General features: G+C 41.2%; 1 protein-coding gene across 1 annotated transcript in view; it reads left to right on the forward strand.

The window, feature by feature from the left end:
- Positions 1-52: 52 nt before the first annotated feature.
- The window catches only part of ATL2 (atlastin GTPase 2), a 41,414-nt gene continuing 15,835 nt past the window's right edge, over positions 53-25,631 (forward strand). The window contains exons 1-5 of the mRNA XM_009274829.1: positions 53-340; positions 4,060-4,135; positions 17,515-17,777; positions 23,086-23,220; positions 24,679-24,783. Of these exons, the coding sequence (XP_009273104.1) occupies positions 53-340; positions 4,060-4,135; positions 17,515-17,777; positions 23,086-23,220; positions 24,679-24,783 (867 nt within the window). The remainder of the gene's footprint in view (positions 341-4,059; positions 4,136-17,514; positions 17,778-23,085; positions 23,221-24,678; positions 24,784-25,631) is intronic.

Raw genomic sequence — 25,631 nt, forward strand, 5'->3', positions numbered from 1 at the left:
CCGCCGCCCGTCCGTGTGTACATCACGTGAGGAGCGAGGGGTGCGGGCCGGAATGCGGCTGGTGCTGCCCGGTGGGGCCCCCGGGCCGCGGGGCCTGGCACGCTCCCGGGGCTGGAGCGAGGCAGCCCGGAGGGTGCCTGCTTCCTCGGAGCCACGTCCACCTGCGAAGGGAGCAGCACTGGGCAGCTCGGGGAAGGAGGTGGCCGACCCATGTTGGCCCGACCCCCGTATGGACCCGGTGTGCTCCACCGTCCGTACTGTTTTTGTAATACATTCTCTGGTTGTGATGGGACGTGTCTCTGGCTTGGTGTTTAGCCTCGGATGTGGTGGAGTCTGCGCAGTATGTTTTTTTAATATGCTTTTTTCTCAAGAACAGCTTAAAAGCTGAACTTGTAACTCTCTCTGCCATACTCTGTGTGAGGGGGGACCTGGGACTTGTGAGGACCGTAACTGACTTGAACACTAAGTTGAATCGTGTGAGGTTTTTAGCACTGCACTAGAACACTGAACTATTTTAACATCTTTGTTGTATAACTCTCACTTAATTTGGAAGCAGAACGATTGGACTGGGCATGATTAAACAAAATCTAGCAGATGCCATGTGCCACTATTGGTTTCAACTGCTTCATTTGCAAACCAACTAGAGACTGGGAAATCTAACCGCACTATAAACTGGCAAGTGTGGAGTAGCTACTCTACTGACTTTTTTTTTTTATAAGGAGGAAAAGGCAATGCTTCTGAGCATGCGGAAATGTTTGATTATGTTTGGCAGCATTGCAATTTTAATAATTTAAAAGAGTCCAGAGATTGAAATTGAGGATATGATACTGCTTTGCTGCTTGGGTACTGGTTTCTGCACCGCCCCGCACCACACACCCCCCCACACCCCCCCCAGCACTGCTGAATTTTCTTTGATGGTTTTCTGTGTTTTCACCACTATGTAGTTTAATAATCTCAAAGCATTAGATTATTGCATAACTTTCTCAGGGTCATAAAAGCACCAGCACACCTGTAATAAACGTCCTTTAAGGTAGCTGTGTCATCATCAGTGGTGGAAACGTGCGCATGTCACTGTTAAGTTGCTTGTGTACAACTTAATTGATAGGGTCTACATGTACAGCTATGGATGATCTGTGCCTGCCTGCAGAAGAGCTTTCTGTACAATGAAATAAAGCAGAACGGTAGATTGGAATAGTTAGAAGAAGAGAAATGTAAGAGAGGCCTATAACTCCTCCTGTACCATTACTAAGTGTTGCTTAACAGCTGTTGTGTTCTAGCTTACCCTAAAGTCATTAATGATGTTACAGTTCCTCTTCAAATAATAGCAATAGCTCTGTGGTGTTTCAGCTAGAATTCTTTTGAAAGCAGGGAGTGGGGTTGAGGAAGGCTCTATTTGTTCCTTTTCATGTTCACCTGCCTGCAACTTAAAGACATTTCTGAAATAGTTCTAGCACAGAACAGTTTTACTTGAACTATCAAAAAAGCAGTCCTTTAAATACAACAGTCTCTCCTAGTGTAGGAGGCCAAGCAGATCTTGTTTGTGTTGGATGGACAGGAATGCTTGAGCCAGGTCTTGCAGGAGTGCTGATGCTTCTCAGGTACCTTGTGCCAACTGCAGTCCCTGTGTTTTGGTTAAATACCAGTGATTAATGTTTGCTTACTGACTGTACTAATAAAGTACCACTGACCGGAGCAAGATACCATGATAGATGAGGGATTGTTATCTCTTGTCCTAATAAGAATAGGGACACTACCTCAAACTGGCTAGACTGGATAAAAACAGGTCTGTTGGAGGGGAGGAGGGCTGGGGATTTTCCTCTGATACAATAGAAGAGCACTTATTTCCTGATGGCAGTATCACATCTGCTCCAACTTTGAGTTTTGCCCAACTGCAAAATCAGATGTAATAAGCAGCTGGAAACGCAGGTAAATGAAATTCTGTGGTGTTCTTGTTTTGGGAGTGAACTGCAGTGTTGTTAGCTTCCAGCGCAAGCTGGATCACAGGTTTCACTTCAGCACTATGATAAAACTAGTTTTAACTTTGTGCCTGTTCTTAGTATACTGTTGTATATCTTAGCACAGTCTGTAAAAGTTTCTAACTGTTCCAAGGACATTCATAAGGAAAACTGCCAAGTTTCGCTTAAATCCAACTTTTCTATGTAAGGTGAAGTTTGAAGTTGCTTTTGTTACTGCACTGCAGTCATGAACAGGCCCCGTCCTGGGGATGATTTTTGATATCCTGGCATGGCAGTCTTTGAATGGGAAGTTTTAACTTTAAAATCAGACTGGATTGTTACCTTGTGTTTACTGTTGCTGCATGCTGTGCCTACAGCGTGATCTGCAAGCTGCCAATTTGAGTGCAGTTTTCCAACTTTTTGCTAAATCCTGCATTAACTTCTCAAACTTACTATACCAATCATTAGTATTTTAAGGCTTTGTCTTTAATCTCAACTATCTAAGGTGAACAAGACAGAAAAATATTTCCTAAGCTTCTGCATAGGCAGGCCTGCTGATTTGTCATTTGTAAACAACTGGAAGTTTTCAGAAGTACTTACATACATTGGTTCTCAAGACTTTACTCTTACTGGAGAATGACTGTGTCTCTTTCTCAAAACATTTTCAGCAACCTGAACTTCTTGAGATGTCCTGGAGGAAAGATGGAAGTAGCTTTCCTTGTTTTTAGAGGGTTGTTCTTAACATGAAAAATACTATCTCATTCTATAGCTGATTTTGAGGTCATAGTGCTGTGTAGGGAGCTGATTTACATGAATACATTTGTGGGGTTGGGATTTGCATCTGAAACACCAAGAACAAACAGATGAGCAAGTTTGAAATACATGTGAAAACATTGCTCAGATTGATGTCTTCTATTTCAGTTAGCTGCAAAGAAATGACTGATATGAAATGAGTGATATCTGTTAGGACAAGGATTATAATCAGGTAATTTCTAGCAGCAAATTAATACATAATAGGGACTAATGTTCTGAGAGCATTGGTAGCTAACTTGTCTGACCTTTAACTTCTGTTTATTTCTGATATATTTTGTGTAGTGTTCATTTCCAGGAAAGCAAGACTTTGTGCTTGCTAAGCGTGCTTTTTGAAACACACATTCAATATAAAAGTTGGAGGAACTCAGAAGGCATTTAAATTAGGAAGTTGATCCTCTGCCCACTTAAGAAACCTGGAATGAAATCTGAGGAATTTGAAGATCTGTCTTTCCTCCCCCACTGTTAATTCTTATCTGACTGAATTTATCTCCTAAGACTTGAAGGTAACACCTATTGTATTCTGTAGCTGTACAAACAAGTTACTGGGAGATGATCTAGGATATAAATTAATGCTAGCCAAGTAACTGTCTGTTTGTGTCTAACTGGAGTTCTCACTCTGCAGCAAAGTAAGGAGCTTACCCTCCCCCTTTGGGTTCGGGAGGGAGTGTACATATATGCTATTATAGTGCCATAGCTGTTAAATTCACGTAATGAATTACAACAGCAGGTTGTCATGAGCTTACATATCCTAAAGCTATCTAGTTTGTTTGCCTGGAGTCTATCACTGAGAATTCCAGCTGCTTCATGGGGATGTTACTCCTTGAGGTAACAAGACTAGTTTGTATCTCATTTTAGTGTGAGAATAGTAAATCTTTCTGCTCAGTATGATCTGTGAAGCTAAATAAGTCTCTTCTCCCTTTCCCATTAACTAAACAGAAAAAATAGCCATGCTAATTTTATAATGGTTAGTAGCTGGCTCCTCTTCAAGATTGGAAAAACCTAAAGCAGAATGTTTGACACCAAAGATGGCATTACTGAACCATATAGCATCCAGGGCGGTCTGACAAAAGTTACCTGAGTGAAAGCAGGTAAACTGGGTATTGGAATTCCTGTTTGATGCCAGCTTGATGAACTCATGATCAGGGCTAATAGGAAATCAAATATAATGTGAAAGAGAAGTCTATTTGGCCCTCTGCAGAAATGATTTATGAAAGACCAGCTTCTTTTAAAAGAATCGTGCTGCTCTTCTGTATCCTGGAGGAATATATAAAAGAACTGTCAAAGCTGTAAGACTGCACGAAGTGCCTTTTGGAAAAGGACTCAGCTTACAGCTCGGTTACTGGGCCTCTATTTACAGCTTGTGTACGGTATGAGGGATATTCTGATATGCTTTTGCTAGGAGGGGAGATGTCTCATCTAATATTTTTTTTCTTGTTCTAGATGCATTTCCAGCTTTATGTTCAGTGCAGACAATGAGCAAATGACTGATTGCATTTTCAGCCCTACATACCAGTGATTTCTGCATGGCAAGGTGGGGTTTGTGTGCTGTTGCAAGTCTTGGCAGGTTTCTCTTAAAAGACTGGAATCGAAGCCAAAACCTGGAAGGCAGCAGAGTTGAAGACTTGAACTAGTAAAATGTTGTACAGATTACAGACATGGAATATAGAACATAATTTCCAGTAAACTGATATTTGAGAGTGGAACATAATTTGCTCTTATGCAGTTGTTGCTCAAGTGAGATCAGAATCAGGTTCCAGTCTGTAGTTAGTGTCAAATCATAATAAATTTTTTTTTCCACCATCGCCTTAGAGATAGTCATGTTGAATTTACAAATTCTTATTGGTCTCAGTAAAATATTTGAAGTGACTTTTGAGCAGTGTGTTATATAATGATTCCAGGACAACAAGGCTTTTTCTTTTTACTTGGATTGAAAATTATAGAAACCTGTTGGAGAACGTGTCAACTGCTTGTTCTGACGTGTTAGGACTACTTCTTGTATGTTGTGCGTACTTGGAAAAGTTGTTCTCACCTCTTATCTTCTCAAACAGGGTGGTACTGCTGAGTGGAAGAATAAGTGCAGTTATTTTAACTGTCTCTGTAAGCCCAATCCTATGATACTACTGCCTGCAAACTTGCATGCTGTGTCTTACTCCCCTCCCTCCTCAACCCTTTCTGCATTTTCAGCTCCTCAGGTAAATGTAAGAAAGGGTCTCCTGGCTTTTGCTGGTGGCTGTTTATTTATCTTGGTCTGTGTAGTGTGGTCTACTTGGGGAACCTTAAACAATTGGGAAATGAAAGGTACCATCTGTCAATCCTCTGCCTAATATGGAAATAATCACAGTACTGATTTCGGGGGAGGAACAGTCACTCGAAGTACATGAACTGCTAGGCATTGAGGCAGAAGCTTGGCTTCCTTTAATGTATTGATTAGACATAGGATAGTAGTGAAAATGACTGCTGTAGGAAAATTAGGTTAAGGTTCTTGACATAACCAAATCACTTTCTTAAAACAAGAAGTCATCTTGCTTTTAAGAGAAAATTTCTTAAATACTTTGTAATTCTGAACGAATGCTAAAGAATTGTTATTGTTCTTGTTAATGACAGCAGTGTGATTCTAAACATGGCCTTAAAACTGCCCTCAAGGCAGTTATCACTTATCTTCCAAGCAACAAAGTCTTAAGCTTGTCATGGGGGTAAGGGAGGGAATGCAGTACAAAATACTTAAAAGGAAATCTTTCTAAATGCTAGTATGTCAGACTTCTTAGTACAGAAATTGTTTAGAAAAGTGCAGTAAGTAATGCTTTTGGGGGTTGGGGCACAGAACTGGGATATTTTCCAGAGCTAGTAGTACTGTAGAAATAAGTAGCTACTGAAAACTTAACACGTTATGCTCTGAGATTTAAAAGGCAAAAAAAAATCTTTCAAAATAAAATAATGGTGGTAGGAGCATTAAGAAGTGCAACTTCTGCTATTAAGCTGAATTTTTCAATGGAAAAACAAACACGCTATCCACTATGAACACTTAGATAGCAGATGTGATTAAATACTTGTGGAACCTTCAGATGCTACTAGGAATCCTGCTTGTTTGAGAAGACCCTTAAAATGCAATCTGGTGCTTTTAAAGAGGTTGGAAGTTGGCTCGTGATAGACTGAATGTTATTCTTAGAGTCTCAGTCTAAGTACTTTGAGTTGTAGACATATCACTGTTTCATTAATCAAATATCAAACTGAGCTGTTCTGTAGTCTGAACTGTTGTTGACTTCTTATTTCTGTAGTGCATTAGAACTGACTAGATTAAGCTTTTGTGAGCTTTAAAGAGCAGCACACTGCTGTCTATCTCTGGGTTCATCTCCTAAACCTAAACTTTTCTCCCCAGTGTTTGTCTTCTGTACGCTGTAAGGAAAGATTTCGTGGATCCACAGAATGAGAACAATAAATATGATCTACAAAGACTAAACTGTTGGTTGGAGGGGGTTGTTAAACATACAGTCTTCAGACAGTTGTATTTCCCTCTTCCTTCTCCACCCAAGTGAAAGATGGGTATTAAACCATTTGTAGTCTCAACATATGGTATGGTGTGCTGTCCTGTAGAAGAGCAGTTAGATTGGCTAGATGTATTCAGACTAGTCTGAAAACTTGACATAAAAAGAAGTAGTAACCAGCTCCCCTTCTGTGTTTGTTCCTTTCGGGAGGATGGTGTGGCTTGCCTTACCTCTGGGATTACTCTCTTCTTTTTCCCCTCAATGCTATAATCACCACTAGGCTCGACTGGCCAGCAGTCATTAGCGTACACATAACTACGGCATTTGCTGCCCCAGGAAAATGCTGTTTAAAAACCAAAAATGCTCCTGTTGTTAAGACTCTTGTTTTGCTAGCAGTAGCTGAGGTTTCTGTGGTAACAAGTGTCATGAATGATGTTAAAGAAGCTTAAGTAAGTAGGTAAGTCTTGAGCCCTTTGAACTGATACGAAGGTGCTTGTTGTGTGGAACTGAGCTACTAAAGTGTAAATGTTTTACAGCATCCTTGTGACAACTTTAACTGGTGATTTTGAAATCAAAATTCTTCTAATCTACTCCTTAGTAGAGACAGCTCTTAGCAGGTACAGTATATACAGTAGGAACGTTCCCACCAGTTACACATCCTAGCCTATGTTATTGACAAAACTGAAACTAGTGTTAACCTCCATTTGCAAAAGAAGGAAACCTTGTTAACCTTCCTAAGTGAAGGTTAACAAATGTGTTGGCTAGCCCAGCCTAAATCTGAACTCTTTCAGATCTAGACAAATCCTTGGCAACACACAGTCCGATCCAGTTACAGCCCATTTATCTACCCATCTTTGCAGTGTTATCACATATCACTAAGTCAGTCTCCACGTGAACATGCTTCTTAACTGTACTTGTGAGTTCTGAGAGTCTGGAGAAGTTTTCCAGCTTAACTAGGTTGTAGTCACAAAGCTGAACTTTTCTTTTGGCACCAGTGCCCAGTCAAGCAGCTTGTGCCTCCCCCTCAATTGTGCTGGTGCAGCTGTTTCAGAGGCTGTAGAGTGCACAGCACATCACCTTGTGTTTGTTCAAGATAAGTTGGTGCCTGGACCTAGGACAGTGGTGCCAACACAGAGGGCAGCAGTCCTGTACTGTTCAACAGTACAGCTGAACCGACCCAATGCCCTGCAGATGAAGCTGCGTAGCTCTGTTTTTTGTTTGTCTTCAGCTCTAGTGCTCATTGGACTCTTATTGAGGTGATACAGTTTGTAGAAAACTGTTCGTATTGGATTGCTTTTTCTGCTGGTTTGGTTTGTTTAGCTGACTTTACTCTCAGCAGCGTTGGATATGTGGCAAAATTAGCAGGAAAGGCAGTGTGGTACTGCGTGGTGCTGGAAATGGGAAAGAGTGGGAGAGCCCTTGTGTGAGTGGGTGGTTAAGACTCAGCTGTGCCACTGAAACAGGCTTGAAGAAGCAACAGGGGAGAGAGGAGGAGGCAGTTACTGTCACTGTCCTGTTGGCAGAATAAATATACATTGAGCTGTTGCCTTAGTGAGGGATTTTTGTGCAGCAACAGAAATGATGTCTGGCAGAGACTCAGGAGTTGTGGAGAGTAGGTGCGGGGCTCTGAAATATATGGACATGGTTAGGTGCTGTATCAATTATTATGGGTTAATTGCAGGAAAGTGATACGGCAGCCCAGGCCTCTTTCTATACGTGCTTACAGCAGGGACTGCGATGAAAACTACTTTTATCATAGGTGTGTGAGAAAAATCTCTTCCTGCAGTGGAGATAAAGTGAACACATGCAAAATGTGATTTATTTTTTTTGATTTCAGTTCTCTCTAAATGTGACTTGTGTGGGGTGCTTTTCTTGTTTTGATTCACATCGTTGATCTGGGCATTAATTGTGTTGGTACATGTTGTGTTTCTCCCAGTCACACTTCCCTTTCATCTCATTGGGTATGTTAGTGACACTACCAGGTTAAGAACAGTTGAGGAGGGAGAGGGAGGAGAAATTGAAATACTCCCTGAAGGTGTCTGAAGGTTGTTACTGTATCAGTTTTGCTACCTATGAGATCTAGAGAAGGCAGTTTCTTAAGGTAAACCCAGTCTCTCCCTGTACTGCTCTTTATTCTTTGAAATGAAATTTAGAACTTTTTATTAAAACACGACTATGGAGTTCAGTGCTGGAAAAGCTGGTTGTGAGGCTCTCTTAGCTGCAGGAACTTAAAGGGAGGTGGGAAGCCGAGTTGGAGGTTGGGCTAAAAAGATCACTTTTGCTTAGAAGCTTCAGATTGTTAGAAGCATGGTTTGATCAAAAAGGAAAAACTAAAGCCTCTTCGGCTTGCTCTGTTTCCTTAAACCTGTTGGTGTTCCTGACTAACAGCTTGTTTATCCTGGAAATGAGTATGAAAACCGGCCCTTTGGCATACCTCCCTGTACAGCAAAAGTGAGCACTTGCTTTGCTTGCTGCTGAGCTCCTCTGTGGCCATGGTACAGATGCAGCTGGGTGACTAAACCTATTCTGGCTGCTAAAGATCAAACGTGAGGTAATTGCAGTTGGCATCTCTTGCCTTATTCTTTTTTCCCTATCCTTCTCATTCAAAATCTTGGTTTGGGTTAGCTGATTGTTGTTTAAATTATCAGCTGCTGGCATGAGGAATACATACAAGGTACATAAAATGTAGTTATGGCCTAAACCAATTAGAAAATACTGACTGAATCTTCTTGGGTGAGCAACAACCTTAAATAAAATCACTGTGAAATACAAGCAGAAGTCTGCCTAGTTTAAATCTGTGTGGCCTGCAAGGATCCAGTTAGCCTGCAGTGTTCACGAAGAGCTTTCACTTGCCATTTCCAGAGTCCATGGTGAACTAGGGTATTCTCAGATCCGGTGTATTCTCATTCCCATCCTCAAGAACCTGGGGGATTGGTAAGAAGGGGGAGAAAAGGCAAGGAAGAGACCTTTCAGTGCTTTCATCTGCCTTTAGCCTTAGTATTCTAAAGCAGCATTCTTTGAGGGGGCTGGAAAAGTACTGGTAAACCTTACTGTGGGTAGAGATCCTGTTAGGTCCTTCAGTGAATGTGCTAATAATAGCTGTGGTTTTTAGGCAGAGTGGAAGAAGGATGAGAAGCATGCTTTGTCGCTATCCCTACCCTCCAAGTTTTTCCTTGTAGCTATGGAGAAACATCTTTCTTACTAAGTTCATGATGTACTTTCAGAAAAGCAATCCTTTTATATATATTAAAAAGTGTGCTGTTTCTGTCTTAGTCTCTGCTTATTGGTATTTTCTTACTTGTATGCATTTGCTGAAAACAGCTGAATTAAAAAGTGTGTGTTTCTGTCTTAGTCTCTGCTTATTGGTATTTTCTTACTTGTATGCATTTGCTGAAAACAGCTGAATTTGAGGGTTGACTTTTTTGCAGCACCTCTTCATTATAATGAAGCCTCCCTCTAGCTTTTCTGTCCCCTTAAATGGAGAATGCAAAATGCCAGTTTATCAGTATTTTGCTTAGCTATGGGAGAGCTGTCTGCTCCTGCATGCATGCAGACCATTCAACAGAGAAGCAATTTAAAGCACTTTAGGAGTAGACAGGCCTATTGTTTGGTTAGTTATGAGCTTCATAGGTATCTAGGTCATAAGAATATCTTTTTTCCCCTTCCTTGGCAGAATTGTAGCTTCAGGTACTTGTGCTTCTGCTCACAGTTTATGTAACAGTTCTAGATCTGTCCCTTAACATCCCATTGCCCTGAAGAAACAGAGTTAAACGCGTCTTCCCCCCTCCGCTACTCCTCTGTCAATCTTACTGGATATCCAAACAAGTCTTTGGAACTTAGCTCATCAGTCCTATTTATAGCTGAAATATTTAAAACATTTAATTATTTCTGGCCTTAAAATGAGCTACTTGGCAGTATTTACTAGTCAGCAATAGGAAAGCAGTGATGCATTAAGGTCTGTGGCAGCCCCATAGCTTTCATGTGGGTCCTGCTGTGAGTTTATTGCATGGAGTAGGACTGCTGGAGAAAGGGGAGGATGATTTTGTGACTTAAATCTAGTGATTTTTTTTTTCCAGTAGATGTGCCAGATTTTTTTACCTTGTCCAAATAAGGTTTGAAGGTTAACCTATTTTTTTTTTCTATGCTCTGGAACTCAGTTCACACATGCCTACACTTTCCTCAGTTCACTACGCCAAAATGAGAAACATTTAAACAGTTTGTCTCCTTTCTAAGGAAAATTTCCTAGGTGAAGCTCTGAGAGAATGCATTACATTTAAATGTGGTGCAGCAGTTTCCTCGTGATAACTTATTTTAAGCTTTTGATTCAAGCTGTGAACTCCCTCAGGCCATGGAGGTAGAACAAGATTTCAAGCCAGATGGTTTGAGGTTAGTGTAGCCCACTTCAGCTTGCTTTACCATTCATGTGTGTGTGGGAACCTATCATGCATCTGTATTGAACTATGAGGGGGAGACTTAGATTGCTTTTGTATGGACGCAAACCTGTGGTGTCTGTAGAGCACCAGCAAAAAGAGTTCAGGGATGCTGAGAGCTGAAGTATCTAGGGGTACTGGAAGTTTTGATTTAAAGTTGGACTTCTAGCAAAGTGCAGGTTTCTGTGCAAACAAGATATTAAGACTACCAGCTTGAAGACATACAGAGTGAAGTCTTTGTAACTCCTTGTGATAGAGCAATGGAAGGAGTACTGATGAGAGCCATCTACGGTAATGAAAGTGACTTCTTTAGACTTTATTCATAATCCAAGTCTTAAGCCACTAAAAAACAAATGGGATTTAAATTTATTTTAATGTTGTGCTGCATCTGTGTGCAGCTGTCTGTGTCCAACCCACTGTCCAGAGAAGCGATTAGTAGTTGTCATTCAGTGCTTGTTGATCAGAAACCTATACTGTATCTAAAACCAACTGAGTTTAGCAATTAGTGTGTGCTTTTTTGTCATGAAAGAATGTGAATGATGTGTTTAATGAGCTCAAGCTGTATTTGGGTTGAAACATAAAGGTGACTATGTTGGTACTTTCTTTCAATTAATGTGCTTAAAGGGAGGAACTTGCATTTAAAGTAGGCTGTCTCTTATTTTCATAGCACGCAGCTTGAGCTGACTGTTCTCACTCCCATGTTCTTACACTGCAGGACAAATAGGTCATCAGCTGCTAGCTGTGTACTTAGGGAAAGCAGGAATTAGCTTTTCATTTTACCTCATGCTTTAAGAAACGGGTTATTTAGTTGAGTTTGTTCAGTTGAAATATTGTCTGTACATACACAAGAAGCTACTGTTCTCAAAATCTGGCTTAGCATTTCAACAAGTGGTGCTTGTTCTGGATATTTAGCTGATGAGTGTCAGTAGTAGTCCTGCTGTATTTGTTGCTGAGTGGAGTGAAGAGCTTATAGGGAAACTGGGTGATAGTAGCTTCTCTTGGCTATATTTGCTTCCATTCAAGTCTGTCTGCTTCTGCGTCTTGCTGTACAGTATTGCTTCTCTTGTATCTCCTAGCCTGTTTGATCTGGGTTAAGAAGTGATTATGCACAGTCAGAACAGTGCATTAGCTCACATGCTGTAATTGAATGATTCAGGTTGGAAGAAGCCAAAATGGAATAGGGAGTGATTAGTAAACAGCTATAGTAATAGGCCTGAATGGATGGCAGACTTCAGGGGCAAGCCCAGTTGATGATCTTTCTGCATCAGCTCCAGTCAGAGTGGTAGATATGACTGTAGTCGAGTATGTTAGTTCAGTAGTACAGAAGCTTCAATGATCAGATGAACTTCTTGAAAAAAGAAAAATGTAGCTATGGCTTTCTGGGCCTGCAACACTGTGCTACAAGCTCTAATGCCATATGCTTTGACAGATGAGAACTTTTCTGTATGTACTAAAAGCCTGAGGTCCAGTCTTCTGTGCACATGGGGATTTCCAGCAGCATTGAGACCAACCCTGTGAGTGAGTTGGATGAATCTACCAGCCTGTCTTTAGTACTCTGGCAGGAGGCAGCGTTGCTTGGCTGTTCTGCATGCAGTGCAAGGAGCCATCAGCCATGCCTCTGAAAAAATCACTATCTGAGTGTGAATGTATGGGGTGGATGTGCTGGGTCCGTAACCCCATTACTGGGATGGAACTGGACTTCTCAAAGTGTTAAGAGACACTACAAAAAACAAACAACAAACCCCCCCCCCCAAACAACAAAAGTCTGTTGCTTTGGTTGCTTCTGTAGCAGTACTGAATGTGTTGTCATGGAGACCTATATAGGGAGGCTGCCATGAGCTTTGCAAGTCCAAATTACTGTCCAGTTGGCTAGAAACACTTCAGTGTAGGGGTGGTCATTCTGTGAACGCCACCTCTTCTAAAGTTAGTCCTCATCCGTTCCTATGCCTGATTTGCTGGAACTGGACTATTGCAAGAACGTAGAGCAGTTTGTGGTCCTTAGACTGGGCTTTAGGACAAATCCACCTAAATTCTGAGTTTCAAGTAGTACACTGACCATGCTGGGGAAGGTGAGAAAAGGCCGAGGGGGAGTAAGAAGTAGGGCTTCATGTTCTGAATCTCATTAACTCCTGGCTTGACTTGACAGTGCTATCAGCATGCTTATTTTATGAACTACTTACAGAACTTACTACAATGCTTCTGCAGCTTTTGCAGAAAACTGGACTGTGAAGTGGGACTTCTTGTCCTGACCATTGTTTTGAGACACTGCTCTGAAAGTAGTTCTTGGAAGTGGAATGTGATCCTTCTGCCCAGGATGCTGAAGCTGCCTAGAAAGGCTTCCAAAGTACTCCAGTGCTGCCTGAGACAGTGACTAGCCAGAGTAACAGGGTAAGCAGCGAGGAGGTAGTATAAAGGACCAAAAAGGTTGAGACATCTGCCTAGGCGCACATGACAGGTTAGCATATGCTGATTATGCTGCTGGGATGAGCAGTAGCACTGGTTTTACAGTTAACATGCTTAACTTTTTGTCATGGTTTAACCTCAGTCAGCAACTGAGCATCACACAGCCACTCGCTCATTCCCCAACCCTTGTGGGATGGGGGAGAGAATCGGAAGAGTAAAAGTGAGAAAACTTGTGGGTTGAGATAAAAACAGTTTAATAATTGAAATAAAATTAAATACTACTACTAGTAATAAGAAGAATAGACAAAGCAAGTGATGCATGATGCAGTTGCTCACCACCCGCCGACTGATGCCCAGCCAGTCCCCGAGCAGCGGCCCCCCCGGCCAGCTTTCCCCAGTTTATGTACTGAGCATGATATCACATGGTATGGAATGTCCCTTTGGCCAGTTTGGGTCAGCTGTCCTGGCTGTGCCCCCTCCCAGCTTCTTGTGCACCTCCAGCCTTCTCAGCCGGTAGAGCATGGGAAGCTGAAAAGTCCTTGACTAGCGTAAGCGCTACTTAACACACCAACATTTTAGTAGTTGCTATCAACATTATTCTCATACTAAATCCAAAACATAGCACTATACTAGCTACTAGGAAGAAAATTAACTCTATCCCAGCCGAAACCAGAACACTTGTGCTAACTAGTTCAAAGTCTCTTGAAGGGAAGGGTGTTCTCTGCAACTCGAGCATGAAGTTATCAAACCAGCTCTTCTGGATGGATCAAGTTTCCTTCACAGCTGTCAACACTGTAGTTCTCCACCCTCTAAAGTGCTTGATTCATGGCAATGATGGTCTTTTCTGTAGGTAGGTTGGGAGCTTTCAGATATATTAGGCTGGCTAGTCAAAAAAAACCCCAACAAACCAACCTGACCCAAACCAAACTAAAACCCAACTTGATGCTCTGGGACTTGACTTTCCAATTTCTGCTGGTAAGTGAAATCTAATAGGAATTGAATAGGGCCTAAGATGAATCTTCTCTCCTGTCCCCTCTGAGCTAAGTGAGCTCCAGGGGTGCAGAATACTATTAATAAGATATTGTGAGCTTTTAACGGGCATATTGTGTGTAACCTCTTGATAGTACTATCTACTTGTGATAGGGAGAATCTGCTTGTTTAGAAATAACTAATGATAAAAGACCACTCTACTTGTTTGTTTGGAAAGCTTCTTGGCTTGAAGAGGCTTTGGGTGGCTATGCTCTGCACTGGCAGAAGAATGCTGCTACAACTTGTGCTTTGAGGTCTGCTAAGTTTCTGATGACTTCCAGGTAGGAAAAGATGGTTAATGTCAGGCTTCAAGTGAATGAAGAGAAGTTGCAGATGTTGCTTCAGACTTTTTTACAGTCTGCCTTAGTTTACAAAACTGATACCTTACTGCAGCTGAAGTGAAGTATGTGTTTAAAAGAATATAAGGCTGTTTTAAGTAATCAAGTTAAACTTGTTGCCTGGAGAATATGTAGAAGCAGAGGCTTCGATACATTGTATGAATATATGTTTGCTAAAACACAGGTGTCTCTTCTTGAAGCTATCTAAGCTTAATGCTTTTATCAATAGAATTGCTCCCTTTATGTTTCTAGGCTGTGATGCTGAAGGCTTTCTTTCTGACTGTCAAAATCTTCATACCTCACCTCCCAAGTTTTCTGGCCTACAAAGGATGCTACCTATATGGGGCAAAACCTGTTTTGCAAACTCTTTCAAAAAAGAGGGCTTGTTTAATTTCTGGGAATACAAAAGCTTTAGGCCAAAGGTGAGAGTGTTTCTTCTGAACTGGTGACCAATATTGTGTCAATGTAGTTTGTATAGTTTGGTGTCCTGTTGACAGCTTTTCTTTTTAAAGTTACTCCTTCTAGTTGTCAGGCCTGGTGGTGCAGTTGAATTTTTTGGCCTGCTTTGTCAACCAGTTTGAGTTAGGGTGATGCTAGGGGCTCTTTTGCCCACCCACTTGGATAATGTTGGAGTTCAGTTCTAGCTGCTTAGGATTTAAGCATTCACATTTACTTCCTGTATGAACCAAGTACTGCACTAGCTTAATATATTCAAACCTTTTTTTTTTTTAAGATTTAGTGCCACTGGCCTTTGAGGCAGCACAGATTCGATGCTTGGAAATGGAAATGTCCTCTCTGATTTGCAATGAAGTGAAATGTTGTCAGAACTGGCTAAAGAGAGAGCCGCTGGAAAAACGCCAAGGTCACCATGTTACCAGTTTTTCAAGTTCATGGTAATAACTCAAATGTCTCATTATACCCACAAAACAGAGTGTGTTGGAGCACTGTTCGTAAGTCTTTTGCTGAGGATGGTATCTAGGATGGAAAGTCCGGCAGGAATGACTTGGCAGGTCCTGTGGGTACTGGCAGGGTCTCTGCCATGAATGAATTAAACTGTGGTGTGTTCCATGGTGCCTCATGACACATCCTGCAAGAGATCACCGCTTCTGGGCTGCTTCCACAGGAAGCATGGGGACCATGTAACATACTTGCGTGCAATGCATCAAGTAACTGGAGATGGCTGCTTCTTTGTCTTCATTAAAGCAATGCTTGGAAATGCAAGCATGACTAGCAGTCCAACATACTTAAATTCATACAGTGATGTTCCCGGATAAGTAACTGCTAGGAAGGTGCCTCACTCAGGCTTGTGCACATGGGGTTCTGATAGAATATGGCAAAATGTAAATCTGGAGTTGGAGACAATTCTGTAAGCACAAAAATGCTTCCAGATGCTTGATAGGAAAAGTGGAATCAGGCCAGTGGTAGAGTTCGTTTCTGCTGTGGGACAAACTTCAGTGTTGTGGTACTTGAACAAGAGAGGAGACTTAATCTTGGACAGGTGTTGTGGTTTAACCCCAGCTGGCACCTAAGCCCCACACAGCTGCTTGCTCACTCCCCCCTGGTGGGATGGGGGAGAGAATTGAAAGAGTAGAAGTGAGAAAACTCGTGGGTTGAGATAAAGACAGTTTAATAGGTAAAGCAAAAGCCATGCATGCAAGCAAAGCAAAATAAGAAATTCATTCACTGCTTCCCATTGGCAGGCAGGTGTTCAGCCATCTCCAGGAAAGCAGGGCTCCATCATGCGTAATGGTTACTTGGGAAGACAAATGCCATCACTCCAAATGCCCCCCGCCCCTTCCTTCTTCCCTCAGCTTTATATGCTGAGCATGACATCGTATGGTATGGAATATCCCTTTGGTCAGTTGGGGTCAGCTGTCCCGGCTGTGTCCCCTCTCAACTTCTTGTGCACCCCCAGCCTACTCGCTGGTGGGGTGGAGTGAGAAGCAGAAAACGCCTTGACTCTGTGTAGGCACTGCTCAGCAGTAACGAAAACATCTCTGTATTATCAACACTGTTTTCAGCACAAATCTAAAACATAGCCCTATACTAGCTACTATGAAGAAAATGAAGTCTATCCCAGCTAAAACCAGCACAACAGGTCAGTTTGGGTTTTCTTTTAGGCCTCTAACCCAGTAACTCCTGAATTCTGGAAGTCAGGAAAATAGGATATTGGTACTATTGTGCTGTATGTCTGAAGGGCCATGTTACCTTAATTTATCATTCATTAGTAACTTAAATCTCATCTGAGTTATAGTTCTTTCAGCTACTGGTTGATCCTGAAAGGGTATTGATTCTTAAATTGTGTATAAAATATTCTCTTAACTCTTTGAAAGAGTTGGTACTTACTGTTATTAAATCTTGCTTAATAACATGTCACAGGAAGAGTATGAAGCCAGAAACTACTTCAATGGTTTTTGTTTTTCTTACCCTAGAAGTGTTAGGCCTTGCACATGCTCAGGTGTTTATCCTCTTGCAAGTAGTGAATAGGCACTCTGAAGTCTGTGCTGTATTGAGAATTGAAACAGGTGTAAAGTGTTGGAATTAGAGGAACTTAGTCATCAGCTGATGTATGTAGTCCTGGGGTTATATACTAGATCAGTGGTCTTGCTTGTACATGTTGGCAAGCAAAACTGATAGAAAACATTTATTTTTTCTTTTTTTTCCCTTATAATAGTATAAGAAGGTGGTGGTGTAAAAATGGCCTTTTTTGGTCCTCTTTGGAGCTTATTTTAAACTAATTTTTTCCAGATAAGGGAGAAAAGACCCTTGATTTTTAATGGAACTTATACTTAAGAAGCCTTTAAAAGGGGTTTTGATGCTGAAAACCAGTTTTTGTGATTTCTTAAAACATAGAGAATGATGAATACCTGAAAGGTAGACTATATGCAAAGCTGATGAAAATGGACAGGGAACTGCTGTCGATCTCACTGTCTGCACATGTGCGTTCCCAAGAACATCACTCTTGCTGCTGGGAATGAAAGCCCAGCTCAAGGCTTCACTGCAAAGAAACGTCTAGTGCCCTAAGCTCTGACTTACTAATGTATTGTAACCTGTCAATTTGCAGGTAAGCTTTATGAGGAAGAAGAAGAGGAGGATGCCCTGCCAGACTCAGATGATGAGGTGGATTTGGATAAGCCGCGCCCCATACAGATTGTTCTTGCTCATGAAGATGACCATAACTTTGAATTAGATGAAGAAGCATTGGAAAAAATCTTGCTTCAGGAACACATCAAGGATCTTAACATAGTAGTTGTGTCTGTAGCAGGAGCTTTCCGCAAAGGAAAATCTTTTCTGCTGGACTTCATGCTTAGATATATGTATAACAGGGTGAGTAATTTGGATTTTCCCTGCAGGAGAAAAGTAGTTTGGTATTTTAGTCATTTACCATTGTATTTGTTGACTTGAGCACAAATATAGCAGGTCAAACTTTTCTTACTTATTGGGGGATGGGGAAGCTAGCTACTCTGTTTCTACTCTGTGAAGAAGTGTATTTAAGTGACAGTTTTTCGGTATAAATTTTCCTGCAGTTATCAAGGGAACTTATTGGTGTCCTGATGTAAGTGAGCATGAGAAGAACTTGAATGAGGGACGGTGGTGGCCTTCTAGTTGAACTTTGGGGAAGGGTTCATCCAAGTGGTGGCTTGGAGGAATCTTGCTTTGACTTGATCTCCTGAAATCATATTGTAGTGCTAGCTTTCCCATTGTTGCAAAAAGAAGAGTCTTACCAGGTAGCTATTGGAGGACTAAATCTGCTGAAATCTGAGGTATGGCAAAAGGGAGAAAGTCTCCTGTTTACTGCTTGGAATGTGTCTCTGAACATAATCCAGGAACTTTTAAAATCCTTTTAAGTCACTGGTTAATGAATGCCTGATCCAAAATTTAATTTCTTTTCTTAGTTTGTAGCTTTTGGCTGGTGTTGTCTTGTGTCTACTATACTTTGAACTCTTGGCTGATACGGAGAAGGTGGGGTAGGGCCTCCTGTGAACATACACATCTGCCTGTCACAGGTTGTGGTGTGTTTCTTTTAATCTGCATAGTGAATATTGACAATTCAGTGTTTTATTGCTTTTTGAAACTCTTAAAAAAACCAGAACTGGTTCCTTTTTTGGTCACCGTTCTTCGGAGTTGGAATTTACGGTAACAGAAACTAACCACGACTGCATCTATTTTACCTTTGTGCTAGCTGGTTTGAGGAGAAATCAAGATGAACCCTGCAGTTACAGGAAATATGGGAATATTGCAAAGAAGCTACTGGTAGTCGGCAGATGAAGACTTCCTTTCTCTTACTCCTGGTAGTGCCTGCTATTGAATTCTTCTCACTGATTTGCCAAGAGCTCTGTAAGAAAGACACTGAGGATATGGTAGGAGGAATACAGAGTAGCAAGCTGGTGCTCCTGACTTCTTAAGACTCCTTTAACCTAGGGAGGAATAAACATTTCATTGACATAGCTGTTCAGTGGGTGGCCTTTTGTGTGTGTATATAAACCCTCTCTAGTGTCCTGTTTATGTTAAAAACAAAAAAACCCACAAACAAAAAAAAAAACCCAAACAAACCACAAACAAACAAAAAACCTGAACTCCCAAGAAGTATAGCAGTCTGAGCTAGATGGTGGCTGGTGTCGTGGTTTAACCTCAGTCAGGAACTGAGCACCACACAGCTGCTTGCTCACTCCCCCCTGCCCCAGTGGGATGGGGGAGAGAATCGGAAGAGTAGAAGTGAGAAAACTTGTGGGTTGAGATAAAAACCAGTTTAATAATTGAAATAAAATAAAATCCTAATAATAATAATAATAGTAATAATAGTAGTAGTAATAAGAAGAATAGACAAAGCAAGTGATGCACGATGCAGTTGCTCACCACCCGCCAACCGATGCCCAGCCAGTCCCTGAGCAGCGTGCACCTCCAGCCTTCTCAGCCGGTAGAGCATGGGAAGCTGAAAAGTCCTTGACTAGTGTAAGCACTGCTTAGCAACAACTAAAACATGGGTGTGTTATCAACATTGTTCTCACACTAAATCCAAAACATAGCACTATACTAGCTACTAGGAAGAAAATTAACTCTATCCCAGCTGAAACCAGGACAGCTGGGTAGAGGTAGTTCCTTCCAGAAATAGAAGGGGTAAGCTTTAAGCAAATACTCTAACTTTCAGATTGTGAAATAAAACAAAAGTTCATAAAGCAAAATGGATTGAAACACTGTTTAAGCCTTGTGTAATATCATGCCTCTCTGTTCCCTTTATTGTGCAATCACTTTTTTTCAGTTTTCTATAGGTGTCCTTCAGAATACCATTTGTTTCACTTAAACTGAAGATGAAGGCAAACTTAGCCATCTACAGCAATAGCTATCTCTTACCAAAAGCAGAGGGGTCTTGCTCTCTATGTGCTGCTTCTGGCCAGGCATTTGCATTCTGAAGCTGTAATGCTTGCAGGCCCTTAGCTGAGGTGATCCAACTCAGTGATGCATCAGAAGACACTGCGCTTTGCCAAATTGTTTTCCTGCCAGCTCAGTGATGTAAACTGGCTTAGGGAAGGAGTTTGACAAGTATCAGAGCTGCTGCAAACTGATTGATGAGAGTTGGGGATGAGAGAAGATAAGTGCAACACCTCCTTTTTTGAGCACTGCTGAATTGTATCAAGTCAAATGGTATCCTCTATGCTTATGTAAATTTCAGTACAGGAGGGGAGGCCTTGGTATAGTTTTATAGTACTCTTTAGTCTGATCACTCCATGTTCAGTCAGGCTTAATTACAAGTCTGTATTTTCTGTGAACTAAATACTGGATCCTGCACAAAATACTAAAGCATCTGCATTCAGTTTGTACATTAATCAAGGAATTTTGGGATATCCTTCCCTGTGGATATTAACATGCATGATGAAAAACCTGCCAAAATACTTCAGAATCCCATTTTCTTGTCTTAAACCAAGAGCTGGAGGTCATGTGATAAGTTACTATTCTAAAAATCTCACGTGTCAGTTGAAGTCACAGGTAGGATTTTGGCATGGCTGAGATTGATCACTAACTTCAGGGAGGTGGGCATCTCATTTCAAGCACTGATGCTTAGTGTTATGATTGTTCATTTGAAATGGAACAGAATAATCTGCCACAAAACAGCACCAGTTGTGTACTCAGCAAACTGCTACAAGGATCCTGTGATCTTTGTTGCAGTTTAAGCCTTATTACGAGTTGGGTGCAGTAACACTAGTAAATTTAGATTTAAAAGCTTTTTTACAGGGGTATGACCTTCTTAGCTTGTATTAATCTGCAAGGTGCACTGTGTACTAATGGCACTATGCAAATAAAGCTGCATTGGTCCTTTCCTTAGTGTGGAATATATTTAGAGAGGTTATCTTTTAGGTGACTGATACAAAATTGTAGTGCAACTTCTAGCTTGATTTCATGTAGGAACAAAGTCTTTTTTTCCCCCCTCCCATCTCTTGAATATCTTTCAAGGCAGCTTGATGGATGCAGACTGTTAAAATACTGAGTTTTAACTAAGGAAAGACGAAGGTAACAAGCTAGGAGTGCTTCAAACTGATGCAAAGGTCATTCAGACAGGCTTAAGTGCATCATCCACAAGATGAAGCAGCTTCAGCTGAAGTTGTGCCTGCTAAGACACCAAAGTCTCCTGTGACATGAATCACATATGAAATCAAGTGTGGTTATATCTAGTGCTCATGGAGGGACTTGTCAAAAGATTTGTGTAGTTTAGGTCTGAATTGCTATGAATAAGGATAATTTCTGGACCAAACTGGGAAAAAGTATTCTTGTATAAATGACAAATGGAACATATTGTTGAATAACGTAACAGGTTCTTTTGAAAAAGTGAAAAGCTACAGTCCATTGACATATACCTGTGAAATATGATTCAGCATTGCCAAAACTGTATCCTGGAGCGTACTGAAGCCCAAAGCAGGCCTGGAGCTTTGATTTCTAGAGTGGTCAGTGGATGCATAAGCATCTTCTAGGATAAACTCCAGGGGAAAGCTGTTCAGGTTTTACTTAGTCTCTTTAGTAGAGGTGTATGTGCATGACAAAACAAAACAAAAAAACCATTTCCCCCCCCCCAAAAAAAAAGAAAAAACCCGCAAACAACCTACCTGTAAAGAGCTGTGGTTCTCTTCACTTGGATACCTATGTTCATTTTCTACATTTTTATCTGCTCATCTCATTTACTTTTGCCATGTCTGATCCAAATAGCAGAGCTGAATGGTGTGCACTTAGCATTTGGGAGAATGCTGGTGCAGAACTGCTTGATTGCCTTTCCCTCTTAGTATGGTTTTCTCTGCATGCTGCTAGGCATGAGGAACATGTGCAGGTTTTTTTCCCATCCCCCTTTAGAAGTAAGCAGTTTCACTTACTTGTAGTAAATATTTATATTCTGTACAGCCCCTGGGTGCTCATGCTGTTTTCTGAGATGTGAAGAGATGTGTCTTGAGCTCTTTTCTGAAAACTGCCAGTGCAGAGTCAGCAAGGTAGAGATCGTAGCCTAGTGAATTGAGAAGTCTCCCCTCTGACCTTCTCAAAGAGCACACTTTCCTGGCTGGTAATCTTCTCTGGGCAGTCAGAGACAAATTCATTAAATGTCTCTTTCTGTTCTGCCAGCATGCTGTGTTCTAGCCTGTGAAATAAAGGTTTTTCTCTAAGCCCCTTCATCAGTTAAACTATTGTCTGCCTACCACTTCTCTCTTGTAGGACTTCAGTGTATATAAACCTATCACAGTGAAACTTCTTCAGGGCATCTGTTCATGCTCCTTACTTGCCCAGTACATAAACTATGTTTCTGGGTTAAATGTGCTCATATAATGGCTGGATTCTTCTACGTGAGCCACTGCTGTGTGTTGCCTGTCCTTGAGGACCGAAGACCTTGTTACAGTGCCATCAGCCAGAAATGTTAGCTGCAAACTGTACTTAACTCTGATAGCCTTTCCCAAAGTGGGCAATGTGCCAATAAAACTTTAATATGGATGGATTCATTGACATGTATCAAACTCTCAACATGACCTTTTCTCTTGAATCCCAATCACTTAGGAAAAGTATCTTGTAACTGTGACAAGTATAGATTGTAGATCTGGTCCTTGCCTATTCTCTTTGGCTTCTGCAAGCTGGTGTTGGGAGTCTTGTGCTGGCCTCTGTTAGTGCAGGGGCTTAGATGCTTAGCTAGTTTCAGCAGTTGACCTGTTTCTGAGGGGAAAGGGAGAGGATTAAGTCAAGATCAGGTTTTTTGTTCCTTGCAGAGGTTTAGCTGTTCCTGTAGTTAAAATACATGCTATTTACAACTGTGTTTGAACTGAGTTCTCTCAACTGAGAGAAGAGCATGAGTGTGAAGTGCAATCAGTGGACAAAACTAAGCTGTTCTCATTAGCTCTGAGTGCTTGAGACTTGAAAGCTGTGCCCATATACTTTTCAGTGGCTGAAGAGTTGTGCAACTGCTGAAATATAGTAGGCTCGAACAACATTTCTTTGGATGATCCTTGAAACACAGCAGAGTAGCATTGTGTTTTTGATATTTTGTGTAGTGTTGTCAATTGGCTCTGAGGAAAATGAGAGAACAATGTGGAAGTCTGCTAAAACATAGCATGTTAAAAAAAAAAATCTTCTCCTTGGTTTTAAATAAGTTTCTCCTCTTGTTTTGTAGACTTCTCCTTGCTGGATAGGTGGAAACACTGAGCCATTGACTGGTTTTACATGGAGAGGTGGATGTGAACGGGAAACCACTGGCATTCAGATTTGGAGTGAAGTGTTCGTAATTGATAAACCCAATGGAACAAAGGTAAGTGCTTGACTTAAATAGGTGTATGTAAGGATTTTTGCCTCTCTGTGTATGCCTCTAATGCCATGGGTTTCACGGAGGCAGTTCAAACATCAGTTGCTTTCCTTTGCATTCAGTACCTGCATAACGTATTTGGAAACCTTATTATCAGTGCAAGTATGAATTTTTCTGCTGTGTTGTAAGATTCATTCTCCAACAATAGTCCCATTCTGAGAGTACTTTGTTTTGGCAAAGTCTCCTCTGTCCAGGCTGATGGGTGGGTTATCCTGTGGATGTTGTAAAACTGTAATGGCTGTAAATACCATATATAGACAAACGCTGTGATAAGAACAGGTCTGTAACAAACACTGTTTTTTGAGAGGTGAGAATGTGTTCTAGCTTGTAGCTATGTTCTAGTGAAATGTAATGCATGGCTGTAAGTACTGGAAACAGCTTCAGTGTGTGGAAGCTGGTCCTTCCATAGAGTTTAACAGGTAGTCCATAAAAAAGGACTAAGTCTAACAGTGGGATAAAAGGCACTAACTCTAGTCTAATCAAAGCTGGTGCATCTTTTTTAACTCTAAGTCAATTTAACTACAAACTTTGGTTGTAGGTGTTTATCTTCATGCTGAAACAAAGTGTTAATGTTGTTAATAAATATTTACTCCATAATATTGGTGGTGTATCTTGAGCTATTCGTGTTCTTCTGAACCATAAGCTCTTGCTTATTTAACTTTCATACCTTTTGCATTTGCAAAGGAAACATCTGATGGCCAATTAATATGGACACAGATCTTAAATGGATAGTAGCTTAGGGGCGTGCAGGAAGTTTTATCAAATTTCATAGCTAACCAAACAGTTCTCTGGCTAAAAAACAGTTAACTTGCGAGGATCTATTTGTGCTCTGGGGACAAATCACTCACTTGTTCTTGTTTATCAGTCATCTCTAACTGAAAGAGAAGGGAATTGTAGTAGATCCCAAAGATGGGAATTGGACAGATTAACTTTTATCATTAAGATCACTTCATTCCTTGTCATTCCAGCAGACAGTCAGTATCAATTATCTTGTTTTCTTCTGAAAGTGATTATTTTAAGACAGGTATATTTTTAAAAGTAACCATCTCACTCTTAGCTATAATGAACTATGCTGGATTGTCAGCTGAAACTGAAGTTCTTCCAGTGAATAAGAGCTGTCTTACTCTGCACTGCACCCCTACTGGGCTGAGGGAGGCTATTTCTGTGGGAGAGGGTGACTAGTGTAGCAAGGTCAAGGACTTAAGGCTGATGACATAGCCCTCTAGTTGTTGCTTACTCAGCTGTAGGTATGTATAGGCATGTGCACAGGGAGCTGACTGATGTTTAATAAGTAGGTGTAGGGGCAGAGACTTGCTCTACTTGAAATAGAATTTATTCCAATGGCCTGGAGTTTGAAAGTATTAACAATTTGGTTAACTATTGCTGCTCTCTAAAACTCTCTAGGTTGCTGTACTACTCATGGATACCCAAGGTGCCTTTGATAGCCAATCCACTATCAAAGACTGTGCAACGGTTTTTGCTCTGAGCACCATGACGAGTTCTGTCCAGGTGAGAATACCTGTGCTGACAAATAATGGCAACTATAGGAACCCTCTATCCTGGATATACAAAGAACATCTCTCTAGCCACACTTTGAGAGTTCACCTGCATATCTTCCTCCAACTATCATTTAAGCTTTCATACTTAATGTCTTATTTTCAGTGTAGTATACTACATAAGTTTCTCTGTGGAATCAAGGTTATCTAAGGCCAAGCTGAGTTAAATTGCTGACTGACCTGGGGAATCCTAAAAAAAGGTGTCAAAGTATCAACCGCTTCTGTACAGATGTGTTACAGAGTCATTTTTAAGTCTTTAGATACAGTTTGGGGTGAAATTACACTGCGATCAGCTAAACTTACAATTGCTGCTGCTGTTAAACGTCTGACAATTCTCTCGTGCTATGCCCAAGACTACATTTAAGCTTGTGCCTTAAATGTGCCAAAAGTGAGCAGGTTTTTGAGGGGTGACCTTCTTCAGACATGCTACAACATGAAAGTAACAGGAGTATGTAGAACACTACTTCTGCCCTGTGGGGTTGTTTTTGGTGGGTTTTTTTGTTTGTTTGTGTGGCATTTTTGGTTTTTTTGTTTTGTTCCTGTGGTTACAATAAGTTGTGGGTTATTGGTGCATCTTTGAGGTTTTACTGCTGTTCAGTATTTGTGCTATTGAAACAGTCATGAGCTCCCTGGATAAAAACAGATTTCTCTGGGAAGATTTGAAAGCAAAAAAACCTGGTGAACTACCTACCTTGTCATTTCTGTGTTGGAGATGCAGCTGCTGGATCTCTGAATCCTAGAGCACTTGGACTTGAGGATGACACAGGCGTGCCCTTCTCAGTCCTCCTGTCTCACACCGAT

Source organism: Aptenodytes forsteri, unplaced genomic scaffold, assembly GCF_000699145.1.
Source record: "Aptenodytes forsteri isolate BGI_AS27 unplaced genomic scaffold, ASM69914v1 Scaffold272, whole genome shotgun sequence".
Classification (NCBI taxonomy): domain Eukaryota; kingdom Metazoa; phylum Chordata; class Aves; order Sphenisciformes; family Spheniscidae; genus Aptenodytes; species Aptenodytes forsteri.